This window comes from Acinonyx jubatus, chromosome B3 (assembly GCF_027475565.1).
Source record: "Acinonyx jubatus isolate Ajub_Pintada_27869175 chromosome B3, VMU_Ajub_asm_v1.0, whole genome shotgun sequence".
Lineage (NCBI taxonomy): Eukaryota > Metazoa > Chordata > Mammalia > Carnivora > Felidae > Acinonyx > Acinonyx jubatus.
The window spans coordinates 59740072-59757932 of record NC_069386.1 but is presented as its reverse complement, the minus strand read 5'-3'; the positions used below and the strand labels follow the sequence as shown (position 1 = coordinate 59757932).

The 17861-nt window shown below is 37.5% G+C and overlaps 1 protein-coding gene across 7 annotated transcripts in view; it reads left to right on the top strand.

The window, feature by feature from the left end:
- GANC (glucosidase alpha, neutral C) overlaps positions 1–17861 on the top strand; it is a 74673-nt gene that overhangs the window by 21997 nt on the left and 34815 nt on the right. For all 7 annotated transcript variants that reach the window (XR_008299220.1, XR_008299219.1, XR_008299221.1 and 4 more), the window contains exons 6-10: positions 6259–6304; positions 10324–10390; positions 11789–11885; positions 13592–13772; positions 13993–14146. Coding sequence is in view for 4 of the 7 variants with exons in the window: in XM_027067014.2 (XP_026922815.1) it covers positions 6259–6304; positions 10324–10390; positions 11789–11885; positions 13592–13772; positions 13993–14146 (545 nt within the window). In the remaining 3 variants the exon portion in view is untranslated. The remainder of the gene's footprint in view (positions 1–6258; positions 6305–10323; positions 10391–11788; positions 11886–13591; positions 13773–13992; positions 14147–17861) is intronic.

Here is a 17861-nt window from a genome sequence, read left to right as displayed (position 1 = left end):
TAAATCTCCCCATCAGAACAGCAAAAAGAAAAAAGAATTAAAAAAAAATGAACATAGTTTATTTATTAAAAATTTTTATTTAATAATTTAATTTAATTTTAATTTAATTTAATTTTAATTTAATTTAATTTTAATTTAATTTAATAATTTATTAAAAAAATTTTTTTCAATGCTTATTTATTTTTGAGAGACAGAGAGAGACAGAGTGTGAGTAGGGAAGGGACAGAGAGAGAGGGAGACACAGAATTCAAAGCAGGCTCCAGGCTCTGAGCTGTCAGCACAGGCCTGATGCGGGGCTCGAACCCGCAAACCATGAGATCATGACCTGGCCGAAGTTGAACGCCCAATCCACTCAGCCACCCAGAAGCCTCCAAAAAAAATGAGCGTAGTTTAAGGGACCACTGGGACATTAAGCATACGGACATTCACATTATAGGGGTCCCAGAAGGAGAAGAGAGAGAGAAAGGGACAGAAACTCTATTTAGAGAAATAATGGGGGGTACCTGGTTCTTTGAAAAGATAACAGAATTGATAAAACTTTATCCAGACTCATCAAGAAAAATAGAGGGCCCAAATAAATAAAATCAAATGAAAGAGAAGTTACAGTCAATACCACAGAAATAAAAAGGATCATAAGAGACAACTACAAACATTTACATGCCAGCAAATAGGAGAACCTAGAAGAAGTGGATAAATTCCTAAAACATACAGCCTTCCAAGGCTGCATCAAGAAAAAATAGAAAATGTGAACGAATTGTGAGTAATGAAATTGAAACAGTAATCCAAAAACGCCTAGCAAACAAAAGGCTAGGACTAGACAACGACTTCATAGGTGAATTCTACAAAACCTTTGAAGAAGAGTTAATATCTGTTCTTCTCAAAATATTCCAAAAAATTGAAGAAGACTTAATGCTTCCAAACTCATTCTATGAGGCCAGAATTGCCTTAATACCAAAACCAATACCAAAAAAAAAAAAAATTAATTACAGGCCAATATTCTTGATGAACATTGATATAAAAACCCTACACAAAATATTAGCAAACCAAATTCAATAATGCTTTAAAAGAATCATGGACATCATGATCAAATGAGACTTATTCTAAGGATAAAAGGATGGTTCAATATCCACAAATAAAGCAACATGATACACCACATTAACAAAAATAAGGATAAAAATCATATGATTATCTCAGTAGATGCAGAAATGGAATTTGATAAAATTCAACATCATTCATTATAAAAAATCTTTCAACAAAGTTGGTATGGAAGGAACATACCTCAACATAATAAATGCCACGTATGGCAACCCACAGCTAACATCATACTCAACAGTGAAAAGCTGAAAGCCTTTTCTCTTAGAACACGAACAAAACAAGGATGCCCACTCTTGTCACTTTTATTCAAAAATACTGGAATCCTAAACATAGCAATAAAACAAGAAAAAGAAATAAAAGCCCTCTAAATGGGAAAAGAAGTAAAATTGTCACTATGTGAAGACTACGTGATACTGTATACAGAAAACACTAAAGATTCTACCAAAAATAAACACATAGATCATTTTTTTCTCTTTTTTTTTTAAACGTTTATTTATTTTTGAGACAGAGAGAGACAGAGCATGAACAGGGGAGGGGCAGAGAGAGAGGGAGTCACAGAATCTGAAACAGGCTCCAGGCTCTGAGCTGTCAGCACAGAGCCCTACGTGGGGCTCGAACTCACGGACCCTGAGATCATGACCTGAGCCGAAGTCGGACGCTTAACCGACCAAGCCACCCAGGCGCCCCCACATAAATCATTTTTAAAAACTCTTTGAATTAATAAATTAATTCACTAATACAGGATACAAAACAAATATACAGAAATCTGTTGCATTTTTTATATACTTATAATGAACTATCAGAAAGAGTAATTAAGAAAACAATCCCATTTGCAATTGCATCAAAGTGAATAAAATAACTAGGGTTAAATGTAACCAAGGGGGTGAAAGATGTGAATCCTGAAATCTATAAGACATTGATGAAAGAAACTGAAGACAGCACAAGTAAATGGAAAGGTACACTGCTCATGGATTGGAAGAATTAATATTGTTAAAATATCCATACTACCCAAAGCGGTCTGCAGATTGAATGTAATTTCTATCAAAATACCAATGGAATTTTTCTCAGAAATAGAACAAATAATCCTAAAATTTGTACAGAACCACAAAAGATTCCAAATAGCCAAAGCAATCTTGAGAAAGAAGAACAAAACTAGAGGTATCATGTTCCTTGATTTCAAAGTATACTACAAAGATACAGTTATCAAAACAGTATGGTATTGGCACAAAAACAAAACATGGAGAGTTTTGGAACACAATAGAGAGTCCAGAAATAAATACATGCATATACAGTCAATCTTCAACAAAGGAAGGAAGAACATACAATGGGGAAAAGACAGCCTCTTCAATAAATGGCATTGGCTACTAGGTATTTAACCAAAGAAAACAAAAACACTAATTCAAAAAGATATGTGCAGCATTATTTGCAGTAGTCAAGATATGGATGCAACCCAAGTGTCCATCCATAAATGAATGGATAAAGAAGACAGTGTCTACACACACACACACACGTGCGCGCGCACAATGTTACTCAGCCGTGAAAAGGGATGAAATCTTGCCATTTGCAACAGATCTAGAAGGTACCATGATAAGTAAAGTCAGTCCGACAAAGACAGATACCTAATAATTTCACTCATATGTGGAATATAAGAAGCAAAACAAATGAACAAATAAAAAGACAAAAAAAAAAAAAACAAACAGACTCTTAAATACAGAGAACAAACTGGGCGTTGCCAGAGGGGAGGTGAGGGGGGGATGGGTGAAATAGATGAAGGGGATTAGGAGTATACTTATTGTGATGAGTATTGGGTAATGTGTAGAAATTGAATCATTATACTGTATACCTCAAACTAATATACTGTATATTAATTTTACTTGAATCAAATATATTTAAAAATGAATCTAGGCACAGACCTTACACCCTTCACACACCTGAGAGGCTCAGTCAGTAAGCGTCTGACTCATGATCTCAGCTCAGGGGCTTGATCTCAGGGTCATGAGTTCAAGCCCTGCTTTGGTCTCCACTTTTTAAGTATTAAAAAAAAAAAAACCTCAAAATAGATCATAGATCTAAATGTAAAATAAAAACTATAAAACTCCTAGAAGATAACAGAAGAAAACCTAAATGACCTTGGGTATGGTGATGATTTTTTAATATACCACCAAAGTCATGATTCACGAAAGAAATAATTGATAAATTAGGCTTCATTAAAATTAAAAACTAGGGGTACCCGGGTGGCTTAGTCAGTTGAGGGTCCAACTCCTGATTTTGGCTCAGGTCATGATCCCAGGGTCATGGCATTGAGCCTGCATTGGGCTCCACACTGAACATGGAGCCTGCTTGAGATTCTCTCTCTCTCTCCCTCTGCCCCTCTCCCTGGCTCATGCTCTATCTCTCTCTAAAATAAAATTTAAAAAAACTTTTAAAGATAATAAAAATACATTTAAAAAAATTAAAAACTATTGCTCTGTGAAAAACAATGACAAGGAAATAAGAAGATAAGCCATAGACTAGGAAGAAATATCTGCAAAAAACACATCAAATAAAGGACTGCTATCCAAAATATACAAAGAACTCTTAAAATTCAACAGTAAGAAAGTGAACACTCAAAAATGTACAAAGGAGTTGAACAGAAACCTTACCAAAAAGATAAACAGATGGCAAGTAAGCATATGAAAAGATGTTCAACACCATATGTCATTAGTTAAAACAAGAAACCATTACATATCTGTTAGAATGACCAAAATCCAGAACACTGGTAACAAAATGCTGGGGAGGATGTGGAACAACAGGAACTCACATTAATTGCTGTTGGGGCTGCAAAATGATATAGTCATGTTGGAAGACAGTTTGATAATTTCTTACAAAACTAAATAAACATACTCTTACCATATAATTCAACAATCATGCTTCTTGTTATTTACCCAAAGGAGATGGAAATCTATGTCTACACAAAAACCTGCTCATGGATATTTATAGCAATTTTATTCATAATTGCCAAAACTTAGAAGCCATCAGGATATCCTTCAGTAGATGAATAAACTATGGTACATCCAAATAATAGAATATTATTCAGTACCTAAAAGAAATGAACTATCAAGCCATGAAAAGACATGGAGGGAACTCAAATGCAAGTTTTACTGAGTGAAAGAAGCCAATCTGAAAAAGGCTACCTACTCTATGTTTCCAACTATATAAAATTCTGGAAAAGGGAAAATTATGGAGATAGTAAAAAGATCAGTAGTTTCCAGGGGTTAAGTAAGCCAAAGGGATACCTAAGCAGAACACAGATTTTAAGGGCAGTGAAATTACTCTGTATGATACTACAGTGGTGGGTAAATGTCATGATACATTTGTCAAAACCCATAGAATGTACAATGCCAAGAATGAACCCTAATATAAACTATGGACTTGGGGTGATAATGATGTGTCAGTGCAGGTTCATTGATTGTAATAAATGTAGCACTCTGGTACAGGATGTTGACAGCGGGGGAGACTGTGAGTGTGTAGGGACAGTTGGTCATATGAGAACTCTACACTTTCTGCTTGGTTTTGCTGTGAACCTAAAACTGTTGTAAAAAATAAAATTTGTTAATTTTTTTTTTAATTAAAAGGCACCGGGGATACCTGGGTGGCTCAGTAGGTTAAGTGTCCACTTCAGCTCAGGTCATGATCTCATGGTTTGTGGGTTCCAGCCTTGCATGGGGCTCTGTGCTGACAGCTCAGAGCCTGGAGCCTGCTTTGGATTCTGTGTCTCCCTCTCTCTCTGCCCCTCCCCTGCTCATGCTGTCTCTCTCTGTCTCTCTCAAAAGTAAACAAATGTTAAAAAAATTTTTTAATGAAATAAAATCAAAAGGCAACATACTAGTTGTCTTAAATTTCACCACAAATTTTTAACATGTATAAGAATTCAAAAATTAATATGCATCTATAGGAAGAACTTATACAAATCGATAAGAAAAAGAGGAACACGCAAATAAACAATGGGTGATACAAACTGCAGCAACATATATTAACATGATGAATATCAAAATTTTTTAATATCAAAAAATTTTTAAGGCAAAGCCAAATGTGCGTTTGAGGACTCGTACACTCGTGGGAATGGAATAAAAAACAGCAAGGGAGTGATTCCACACAAAACTTGGTAAAGCGGTTCCTCTGAAGAGCACAGCGAGGAGATGGATGATACATTTGAGGAGAGGCGCTATGATGCCAGACGAACAAGTCTGTTGCTTATGTGGCTTCGTAGTTGTTACTTTAGTATTCATTTTTAATCTCTGAACTTATATACTCTTCTATATTCGTACTGTATTTTACACTAAAAAAATTAATGTATAATGAGGGTGAATAGACAATTCATAGAAGAAATAGAAATGCCATTTAATGTATACAAAAGCACTTTACGTCATTAATGAAAGAAATTCAAAGTGAAATGCATTACCTTGTCTAAAATTTTAGACTGCCAACAATTTTTGTTTTTATTTTTAGATTTTTTTTTAATCTTTATTTTTGAGAGAGACAGCGACAGAGTAAGAGCGGGGTAGGGGCAGAGAGAGAGGGAGACACAGAATCTGAAGCAGGCTCCAGGCTGTCGGCACAGAGCCCGATGGGGGGCTCGAACTCATGGACTGTGAGATTGTGACCTGAGCCAAAGTCAGACGCTTAACTGACAGAGCCACCCAGGTGCCCCTGGCGATGATTTTAAAAGTGTATAAGGTTCAGTATTGTTAAGAACGGGGAGAAATGAGCACTCAAATCCACGTATGCCCGATAGTTTAAATTGTTACAATTAAACTGGAAGACAGTGCATTATGTTGCTTTGTAGGAGGTTAACATTGGAGAGAGGAGAGCAGTGTTCCACCTTGCTTGCTTATATTTTGTTTTGATATTGTATTATGTATTACATGTATAATAAAAAACTGATAAAATTTTTTAAGGGTTAATAAGAAAATTCAAACATATTACATTTTAACAAATCAAGCTATTGGATTAATGTTCATCATAAAAGTTCCTCAATTTCATAAACTTATTTTTATAATTATTTTAATAAGTTAAAAGACATAATTTATGGGGTCTCAAAAGTTAGAAATTAAAATCTTTATCATTGAACAAAATTCTGTTAGTCTTCCCTTGAGTAAAACAACTTTATTTATATTAAAACAGAGCTACCAAAGAAAATAAGGAGGACACATCAGTTGACACTTCTCAGGTAATACAGACTGAGCAATTTATCTTTTTTTCAAATCTCTTTCACCAATAGTATGTGGGATATAATTGTTCTGTTCTTCCCTTCTTCTTACAAATGGGTACTTGATAAATACTGCATATAAATGAGACCATCTATCTCTTGCTCACCTTATTATCTCATTGATTCATTCGTCTACTCATGTATTCATTCATTCATAAAACAGGTAATTCTTGAGTGCCTGCTTTTGTGCCAGCTCAAAAAATTATGCTAGGCAAGAAGAATCAGCCATGAATAAAACAAATCTCAACCTGTCCTCATGAATCTTAGAATCTAATGGGAAAGACAGACTCTGACAAGTACAAGCATGAGGAGTGTTACAAAAGAGTGCTATAGGAGAAGATAGCAAGGAACTTGACCAAGATGAGGGTCAGGAAAGACCTCCTGTAGGAAATGACTTAACAGCTAAAACTGATGCATGAAGATACATAAGCTAGTCAAAAGGTGGAAAAACACTATTCCAGATAGAGGGGATTTCATATTCAAAGAGCTTGAGGTAGGAAGGAGCACATTTGAAGAAATTTAAAATATATATATGTATATATTTTAGCAGGAAAAAGAAAAGCAAAGGAAACAGTGTTGTGTTAACAAGGCCAGAGAGATAGGCAGGGGCAATTCAGTGGAAAGTCTTACAATAATTCTTTTAGTAGACAAATATTTGTTGAGTATTTCCTATATGCCAGGCATTGTTCAAGGAATTGGTGAGATATCATTGAATAAATCAAAGTCCCCCATTACCATGAAGCTGGTATTCTTTTATGTCTTGTTAACCTTTTTCGACTTTAACCTAAGAGCAAAGGAAAACTATGGAAAGGTTGTAAGCAGCAGAGATACATGGTCTGATGTCTGTTTTTAAAGGATTATTTTAGCTGAATTATGAAAAATGAATATTCCAGAAATCTTCTCTTCATCCAAAGCCACATGCATCTTTGAAGGAAGGATCCCTGACAGTAGGTATGGCCACCAGGAATAGTGAAACATATTTCCAGTGCAGTAAGGACATGCTTCTTCCTCTTGAGGACTGACCCATGCTGATGAATATGAGAGAGAATATTTTTTCCATTTCCAAATAGAGAAGGACAACTCAGACATAGCCTTAGACAGTTTTGTGACAATATGTTAAATCAGCTGTGGGGAGACCTCTAATTAGATAGCTTAAATAGTGGTTTTGCATCACAGATGCAAAGAATCTGCTGAAGGCTATGAGCCTTCTCTATAAAACAGAATTTTTATACTGTTTGAGGGAGTTCACAAACTCTAAAGGCCATCCACAGACCCCAGAATAATAGTCCCTACAATAAGAATTCAGATGTGATTTAAACACACACACACACACACACACACACACACACACACACACACACAGAAGCTCACTTTACAGAAGCTTATAATTATGAAGAAACCACCTAGAAATGGGCAAGGGGCTCATTTTTAAAAAGAAACATGCATTTCGGGGCTCCTGGGTGGCTCAGTCGGTTAAGTGTCCAACTTCTACTTGGGTCATGATCTCAGGGCTTGTGGGTTTGAGCCCTGCGTTGGGCTCTCTGCTGACATTTCAGAGCCTGGAACCTGCTTCTGATTCTGTCCACCTCTCTGTCTCTGCCCCTCCCCTGCTCATGCTGTGTGTCTCTCTCTGTCTCTCAAAACTAAATAAATGTAAAAAATAAATAAATAAATAAATAAAAAAGAAACATACATTTCATTCACACATACAGTTTTTAGAAAACTTCTTCATTCTGCCAGAGAGGAAGAATGAAACTTGTAAAGCCAAGAAAGGAAACTTGTAGAGCCAAGAAAGTTTTGGGCTCTACATCAAAAGATTGTGAACCTGGACAGCCTCACTTCTCACAGTTTGGCTAATTGAAGGAGGGCGGCAAAGTACCCACCTCAGCCAAAATGTTTGCTTTTTGACCTAAGTTATTTGATTCTCAATGTTGTGCCTCACACGTTTACAAGAAAAAAAAAAAGGATTTAAAAGGACTTACTTATGTAAAGACCGAATTTTTCTTTTTTTTAATATATTTTAAAAATTTTTTCATGTTTATTTATATTTGAGAGAGAGAAAGAGCCTGAGCAGGATAGGAGCAGAGAGACGGAGGCAGAATCCAAAGCAGGCTCCAGGCTCCGAGCTGTCAGCACAGAGGCCGATGCAGGGCTAGAACTCAGAGCAGTGAGATCATGACCTGAGCTGAAGTTGGTCACTTAACCAACTGAGCCACCCAGGTGCCCTTTTAAAAAATTTTTTTATTGCTTATTTATTTATCAGAGAGAGAGAAACAAAGAGAGTCAGAGGACAAGTGGGGGAGGGGCAGAGAGAGTGGGAGACACAGAATCTGAAGTAGGCTCCAGGTTCCAAGCTGTCAGCACAGAGCCCAGCATAGGGCTCGAACCCATGAACCATAAGATCATGACCTGAGCCAAACTCAGATGCTTAACTGACTGAGCCACCCAGGTGCCCCAAGACTGCATTTTTCAAAGTGCTTTCACAGCATTTTGGCCTGTGTAAAGATACTCATGTCAAACAATTCCTCAGAATTATATAGAATTACAATATGATCCAGCAATTTCACTCATGGATTTATATCTGAAAGGGAAAGTAGGGACTCAAGCAAATATTTGTATACTTGTGTTCTTAGAAGCATCATTCACAGTAGCCAAAAGGTGAAAACAGTCCAGCAACCCAAGAGTCACTGACAGATGAATGTGCACACAAAATGTGGTATATACATACAGCGGAATGTTACTCGACCTTAAAAAGGAAGGCAATTCTGACATATGCTACAAAATGGATGAATCTTGAAGATATTATACGAGGTGAAATAAGCAGTCACAAAAAGACAAATACTATATGACTCTAGTTATAAGAAATCTATGTATCTATAGTAGTCACATTCATAGAGACAGGAAGTAGAAGGGTGGTTGTCAGGAGCTGAGGGAGGAAGAAACAGGGAGCTATTGTTTAATGGGTGTGGAGGTTCAGTTTGGGAAGATGTAACAGTTCTGGAGATAGATGGTGATGATAGTTGCACAACAATGTGAATGTACTTAATGTCACTTTAAAATGGTGAAAATGAGGGGCACCTGGGTGGCTCAGTCAGTTAAGCATTGGACTTCAGCTCGGGTAATGATCTCATGATTTGTGAGTTTGAGCCAAGCTCCACATAGGGTGAGCTTGAGCCCTCCTTTGGGTGAGCTCAAGCCACACTCATGTGAGCCCCATTTCTCTCTCTCTCCCTCTCTGCCCCTTGTGGGATTATCTCTCTCTGTCCCTCTCTCACTTGCACCCTCTCTCTCAAATAAATAAATTAATTAAATTACATAAAATGGTAAAAATGAAAAAAAAAGCGGGGGGTAGGGTAGCACACCTGGCTAGCTCAATCAGTAGAGCATGCAACTCCTCATTTCAGGGTTGTGAGTTCAAGCCCCACATCGGGTGTAGAGATTACTTAAAAAATAAATAAATAAAATGTTTAAAATGAATAGTAAATAAATAATTAAAATGGCAAATTTTATGTTAGGTCTATTCTACCACAATAAAAAATCATATTCATGTCAGCTTCAGTTCATAAGGAAGATGATTACTGGCATCTATGTAGAACACAGATCAAATTTGTTAAATATACTGACATCACAAACAGGTCTTTTAACATTTTTTAACATCCATCCAATTTTGAAAGAAAGAGCATGAGCGGGGTAGGGACAGAGAGAGAGGGAGACACACAATCTGAAGCAGGCTCCAGGCTCTGAGCTGTCAGCACAGAGCCCGATGCAGGGCTCAAACTCAGAGCAGTGAGATCATGACCTGAGCTGAAGTTGGGCACTTAACCGACTGAGCCACCCAGGTGCCCCACAAAGTGGTCTTTTAAAAGACAGACTCATTTTCTCAGTCTAATTTTTTAATAATCCAAACAAAATGTACTGTTGTGGTAACCACATTTGCTGCAATGTATAAACTCAATTTGCTCCTTTTTTTGTGCCACCAGGAAAACCAAGAGGATCTAGGCTTGTGGGAGGAGAAATTCGGAAAATTTGTGGATGTCAAAGTTAATGGTAAAATTGAAACTTGTGTAGTATTAAAGCAGATCTTGCCAAAATCACTAAATGTTGCTACCTATAAGTCCCTTGAGCTCTGGCACCTAAAGAAGTGATTTCTGTAAGGGGAACCGAAATGTCAGATTTGGGTCCTTTATTGTTCAATAATGTATATCAACAGAGAAATAGTGAGTATGTACCTTCAGTGGTCTCATGTTAAGGGCCTAGGTCAGCACACTGCTGGTACTACTCAGTATACAGACAGCCGCAAATCCCACATTCTATTTTTATGAGAGTCAAGTGATGAGAAACAAAATTCTAAAGCTCATTAGCTCCAATATTCCAAGCCATTGGTTCTCAACCTTTTCCAAGCCTCCCCATCATTCACACAAGTATCACATACCCATCTGTGAAATTTCTCACTAGACTTAGGGATAGTATGTGTGTGGTGGGGAGTGAAAAGTTTGTCTCTTTTGGATATATGGTTCAGATACTTGGAGCTTATATAGTTGGAAGAAATACTCACTTTCCTCCTTCCTCCTTCCGACCCAGTAGGATAACAGATCCTCCCTAACTCCTTGAGAATTGCTGTTCTAGCATCTGTATCTATAACTTAGTATGATGATCAGGGCTGACAATGTGTCCAAAGTTTATAAGTAGGGGGGCCATCGGGCTTTCCTTTCTGTAAGATCATAATGTTTTTTACCTTCGCTATAGCACCCCCTTTCCATAAATTCCTTTAAATAAGGACCATTTGATGTCAAATACTTTTACCTAAGAGTGAATTTAAGTCTGTTATCTCTCCTAGTTACTTGCATTTTTCCCATATTTCTAAAATAATTGTTAAATAAAGGACCTTGTCTTTGGTTAAAAACAAAACCAAAAACGTATCTACAGTCATAGGGAAGGGATATTTTGAGGAGCCAGGGAAGATCCTCCTGATGGTCTTGGCATTATAATCCCTGTATGCAGTAAGAATAAATGATCAGGCAGAAGACATCCAGTCTTTCATCTAGTGAAGATTAAAATTGCTCAGTATCCTTTGTTTCCTAATGCAAAGAAGCATGAAGTACATTTTAGGAAATTTTAGATTAGAAAAAAAAAATCTAAAACTTCATAGGTATGCCTTACAGATCGAAAGAATATTTACTGTAAATGAGAACACAGAGAGCTTCAAACATATAGCTAAGGAAACACTAACAAGTGACCAGAACTTTGCCTTGTGCATGTTTGTATCCCCACAGTACCTAAATGTAACATCTTACAGAAAGGGCACACCATGATTTACTGATTGATCAGGGCAAGTTCAGGTCTCTGAATCCCTAGTCTAGTCATCTTGCTACACTCATAAGTAACTGAGTTTCCTTAAATGATTGTCCCATTAAGAAGCAAAATTCTATATCCTGGTCCCTACAGGCCCTGCCTCCGTTGGTTTGGATTTCTCCTTGCACGGATTTGAGCATCTTTACGGGATCCCACAACATGCAGAATCACACCAACTTAAAAATACTGGGTAAAGTGAAAACAAAAATTCTTATAGGATGCTCTGGTTTCTGGACTGTAAGAGGTTTTTTTTTTTTTAAATGTTTATTTATTTTTGAAGGAGAGAGAGATAGAGCATGAGCGGGGGAAGAGTAGAGAGAGAGGGAGACACAGAATCCGAAGCAGGCTCCAGGCTCTGAACTGTCAGCACAGAGCCCAACGCGGGGCTCGAACCCACAAACTGAGATCATGCCCTGAGCCAAAGTCAGATGCTTAATCAACTGAGCCACTCAGGCACCCCTAGACTGTAAAAGTTTGAAGGGAAAATATGTGAGATGTCTGAGCCTGAGCCAATATGTGCCTGGTCTTGTCCTCCTTGAGCAGTGGTTTTCCATTTTTATCTTATTTTTGGCAAAAAATTGAGAACTATAAAACTGTAATTCTGAACCTAAAAATATACAGAGGAAGTAAGAATATGGAACTATTGTGGTTGAAGCAGGAGAGAGAGCTTCATCATACCACCTCCCTAGGTTTTGCTTTCACCTCTCTAGGCTTTTCTGCGGAACCTGGGGAGAATACAGGGTGAAAATCACTGACCTAGAAAAAGGTGTTTACCAACCTCTGAGCCAGAGAATGAGACATTGTGGCATCTTGTGGCCCTTGGGTGGCTCAGTCAGTTGAGCGTCCAGCTTTGGCTCACGTCACAATCTCATGGTTCATGAGTGCAAGCCCCTCACATCAGGCCTGCTGCTGTCAGTGCAGAGCCTGCTTTGGCTCCTCTGTCCTCCCCCCTCTCTCTCGCCCTCCCCTGCTTGTGCTCTCTTCTCTCTCAAAAATAATAAAACATTAAAAAACAAGAAAAATTGTGGCATCTCATGTCACCTTTGATTCCCTTAGGGGGATCATTTCAGACTAACACTATTGACAAGTAAATGCCAAAGACATCAGACTAAGGAAGCAAAACCAAAGAGAAACAGTCTGATCAAGGGTTCAGATGCCATTTCCACAACAGTTGGGCATGGTAACAAGTGAATTAGAAACTATGCTGCTCACACACCAAGCCAAGCTCTATGCTTCCCACCCCAATTCAGTTCCCCATCTTTCCCTACTCAGTACTGTAGAAGCATGTTAGGACACTATCTGTCATTTTGTTTTAGCAGCAGAGAAATACACAATTTGCCAATGATATTTACCGTGTGCTTCTATTGTAGAGGATTCACAGGAAATAGTCCTCACAAGAGGTATTCAGAAAAGATATCTAAGGGGTACCTGGGTGGCTCATTCGGTTAAGTAGCCAACTCTTGGTTTCGGCTCAGGTCATGATCTCACAGTTCTTGTGTTTGTTGGGATTCTCTCTCTCCCTCTCTCTGCCCCTCCCCTGCTCCTGCTCTGTCTCTCTCAAAATAAATAAACAAGAAAGAAAGAAAGAAGAAAGAAAGAAAGAAAGAAAGAAAGAAAGAAAGAAAGAAAGAAAGAAAGAAAGAAGAAAGAAAGAGAAAGAAAAAGAAAGAAAGAAAAAGATATCTATGAGACCATGCATGCTAGTTGTCACAGAAGGGGATGCCAAAGGAATCAAAGGAGGAGAATCACATTAACCTTGGTTGGTTAGGAAAGTAGTACGAGTAAAGCCTTGAAAGATGCATAGGACTCAAGTGTTTGCAGGGGAGAATGGAGCTATGCTATTCATTAATAATATATTTGTGATTGTAATTGATGATAGTCCCATCTTTGTTTCAGTGATGGCGATGCTTACCGTCTTTATAATCTGGATGTCTATGGATATAAAATACATGACAAAATGGGCATTTATGGCTCAGTGCCTTATCTCCTGGCCCACAAACCAGGCAGGACTCTAGGCATTTTTTGGCTGAATGCCTCAGAAACGCTAGTGGAGATCAATACAGAGCCTGCAGTAAAGGTGAGCTTATGGATCATGGCTGCATGTCATACTTACAAAACAAACAAAAAAAAAACTAGCGTAGTCATAGCCCTGGGCTTTGTAGTGGCAATTCTCTGCCACCAAAGTCTTTGCAATATAATCAAGTGAAAGTTAACAGTATGTACCAGTTACTTACATATGGATGAGTGTTGTAAGCTAGAGGGAAAGTTTTCAGACCCTCATTCCATTCTTTTTCTAGTACACACTGACCCAGATGGGCCCCGTTGCAGCTAAACAAAAGGTCAGATCTCGAACTGATGTGCATTGGATGTCAGAGAGTGGAATCATTGATGTTTTTCTGCTGACAGGACCTACACCTTCTGATGTTTTCAAGCAGTACTCATACCTTACAGGTACAGCTTCTTGTTTCATTATATTTCTTCTATTGCATGTGTCCTAATTTTCAGTTAATATTTGTTGTACACTGTATAGAATTTATAAACAATTTGCCCAAGCTTTTCAAAAAGCAGGCATTTCTCTTCTCACCTTTATCCCATTCAGCTTGGTAAAATGTTGCACTGGGGCTAGAACTCTCCATTCTCTAATCCCTAATACTCCATCTACTTTCCTTGGAGCCTTTAAGCCCTGGGCTTTCTTTGCCTTTATCTCAGATGATCAGTGTCCCAACCTGAACTTTTTCTATGTTCTCTTCTCCATTGAAATATACCACTGGTTTTAGCACTAAAGCATTTTATCTTGAAAAGATGTAAAAGATCATCTTTGTTGATGTGGAAAAAGCATTTGACAAAATTCAACACTATTTCATGATAAAAACGCTCAGAAGGCTAGGAATAGAAGGAAAGTTCCTCAACATGATAAAAGGCATTTATGAAAACTCCACAGCTAACACCCAGTTCAGTGGTGAAAGACTGCAAGCTTTCCCCAAAGATCAGAATCAAGACAAAGCTGCCCACTTTGACCATTGCTATTGAACACTGTAGTGGAAGTTTCAGCCAGAGAAGTTAGACAAGAAAAAGAAATAAAAGGTATCCAAACTGGAAAGGAAGAAGTAAAATTATTTCTATTCACAGATGATGTGATCCAACATGTTAGAAAATCCCAAAGAATAGGGGCACCTGGGTGGCTCAATCAGTTAAGTGTCTGACTTTAGCTCAGGTCACAATCTCATGGTTTTTGAGTTTCAGCCCTGCATCGGGCTCTGTGCTGAGAGCTCACAGCCTGGAGCCTGCTTCAGATTCTGTGTGTGTGTGTCTCTCTCTGCACCCTGCCCCCTGCCCTGCCTCCACTAGTGCGCTTGCTCTCTCTCTCTCTCTCTCTCTCTCTCTCTCTTAAAAATAAAAAGAAAACATTAAAAAAAAAGTTAAAAAAAAAAAAAGAAAATCCCAAAGAATCCACAAAAACTACCAGAGCTAATAATTTCACCAAAGTTGCAGGGTACATGATAAACACACAAAATCAGCTGTGTTTTTAAATACCAGCAATGAACAATCTAAAACAGAAATTGAGAAAACAATTCCATTTACAATAACATCCAAAAGAATAAACTACCTAGGAATAAATTTAACCAAGGAAGTGAAAGACTTGTACACTGAAAACTACAAAACATTCTTGAAAGAAATTAAACAGGCCTAAATAAATGGAAAGACATCCTATGTTCATGGATTGGAAGTCTTAATATTATCAAGATGACAATACTACCAAAAGCAATGTACAGATTCACTGCAATCCCTACCAAAATTCTGGTAGTCATTTTTTGAAAAAGTGGGAAAGCTGATCTTCAAATTCATATGGAATTGCAAGGGGCCCCAAATAGCCAAACAATTCTGGGGTGGGGGGGTTGGGGTGGCAGACTTATACTTCCCAGTTTCAGGCCTTATTGTAAAGTAATCCAAACAATATGGTACTGGTATAAGGATAGACACATAGACCAATGGAATAGAATTGGAAGTCCAGAAATAAACCCATACATCCCTGGCCAATTGATTTCAGCAAAGGTTCAAGACCACTTACTGGGGAAAGAATAGTCTCTTAAACACGTGGTACTAGGATAAGTGGATAGACACATGCAAAAGGATGAAGTTGGAACCCTACCAAACACCATACCACACACAAAAAACTCAAAATAGATAAACAACATAAATATAAGAGCTAAAGCCATAAAACTCTTAGAAGAAAACAGGGGCAAACCATCATGACCTTGGATTTGGCAACAGATTCTTAGAAAAGACACTAAAATCATGAGCAACAGAAAGAAATAATAAGTTTGACTTCATTAAAATTAAAAACCTTTGTGCATCAAAGAACATTATCAAGGAAGTAAAAGGCAATATACAGGATGGGGGACAATATTTGCAAATCATACATTTGTTAAGAGTCTAGTATCTAGGATATATAAAGAACCCTTACAACTGTACAACAAAAAGATAACTCAGTTCTAAAATGGGCACAGTACTTGAATAGACAGTTTCTAAAGATATACAAATGGGTTAACAAGCACATGAAAAGTTTCTCAACATCATTAGTCATTAGGAAAGTGAAAATTAAAACCACAATGAGATCCTACTCCATACCCACTATGAAGGCTAAATTTTTTTTTAATAGAAAATAGTAAGTATTGGTGAGGATGTGAAGAAACTGGAACCTCATACACTGCTGTTGGGAACATAAAATGGTTCAGCTGCTGTGGAAACATTCTGGCATTTCAAAGAGCTAAACATAGCATTTAATGTGTCAACTTGCCTAGGTCACAGTACCCAGATATCTGGTTAAACACTAGTCTAGATGTCACTATGAAGCTATTTTTTAGATGAGATTATCCTCTCAGTACTATTAGTTACATTGATAGACTTTGATTAAAGCAGATTACTCTAAGTAACGTGGGTGACCTTCATCCAATCAGTTGAAAACCTTAAGAGAAAAGGACTGAGGCTCTCTAAAGAGAAAGGTATCTGTCTCCAGACTGCCTTCATATGTAAGCTGCACCTTCCCTGGGTCTTTGGTCTGCCACCTTGCCCCGTGGAATTCAGAGTTACCAGCCCCCACAATCACATGAACCAGTTCTTAAAATCATTCACTCTGTAAGTGTAGAAATATATATATATATATACATACATACATATACATACATACACACATCCTGTTGGTTCTATTCCTCTGCAGAACACTGTCTAATATCCTTCATATATATATATATATATATATATATATACACACACACACACACACACACACATACACACACATATATATATATCCCTGTATATCCTTTATATATCCCCAGCAATTCCACTCTAGATAAGTGAAAGCAAGGACTTGGAGGGACACTTGTATGCCAATGATCATTGCAGCACTATTCACAATAGCCAAAAGAGGGAAACAAGTACCCATCAAAGATGAATGGATAAACAAAATGTGTTAAATACATAAAATGGAATATCATTCACTAACGTAACAAGGGATGACATTCAGATACATGCTGCAGCATGGATGAACCTTCAAAACTTTATTCAAATGAAATATGCCAGACATAAAGGGACAAATATTGTATGATTCTACTTACATGAAGTACCTACAATAGGCAAATGCATAAAGACAAAAAGTAGATTAGCAGTTATCAGACGCTGGAGGGTGGGATGGGTATTGGAAAGCTATGGCTTAATGGTTCGAATTTCTGTCTGGGGTGATATAAAATTTTGGAAAGAGGTAGTGGTAATGTGTATACTACATTGTGAATATAATTAATGCCACTGAATTGTACACTTTAAAATGGTTAAAATGACAAATTTTATGTTTTCTTTTGCCATTTTTTGTAAAATGGTAATATATTACCCCCCCGCCCCAATTGAATTGTATGCTTTCATTTGGTCAGTTGTATGGTATGTGAGTTACATCTCAATAAAGCTGTTAAATAATAAAAGAAATGTAGCATCGCTTCTGATGCATTCTCTTGCTAAAAGTTCCTGGGTCCAACCCATGTTCAAGGGAAGAGGAATTTGATTCCAACTTTGGTGGGACAAACAACCAAAAATTTATGGATATGGGAAGACACACATATAGGAATAAGCACTGTCAAGGCCCACCGACAGGCCTTTTCAACATTGTTATTGG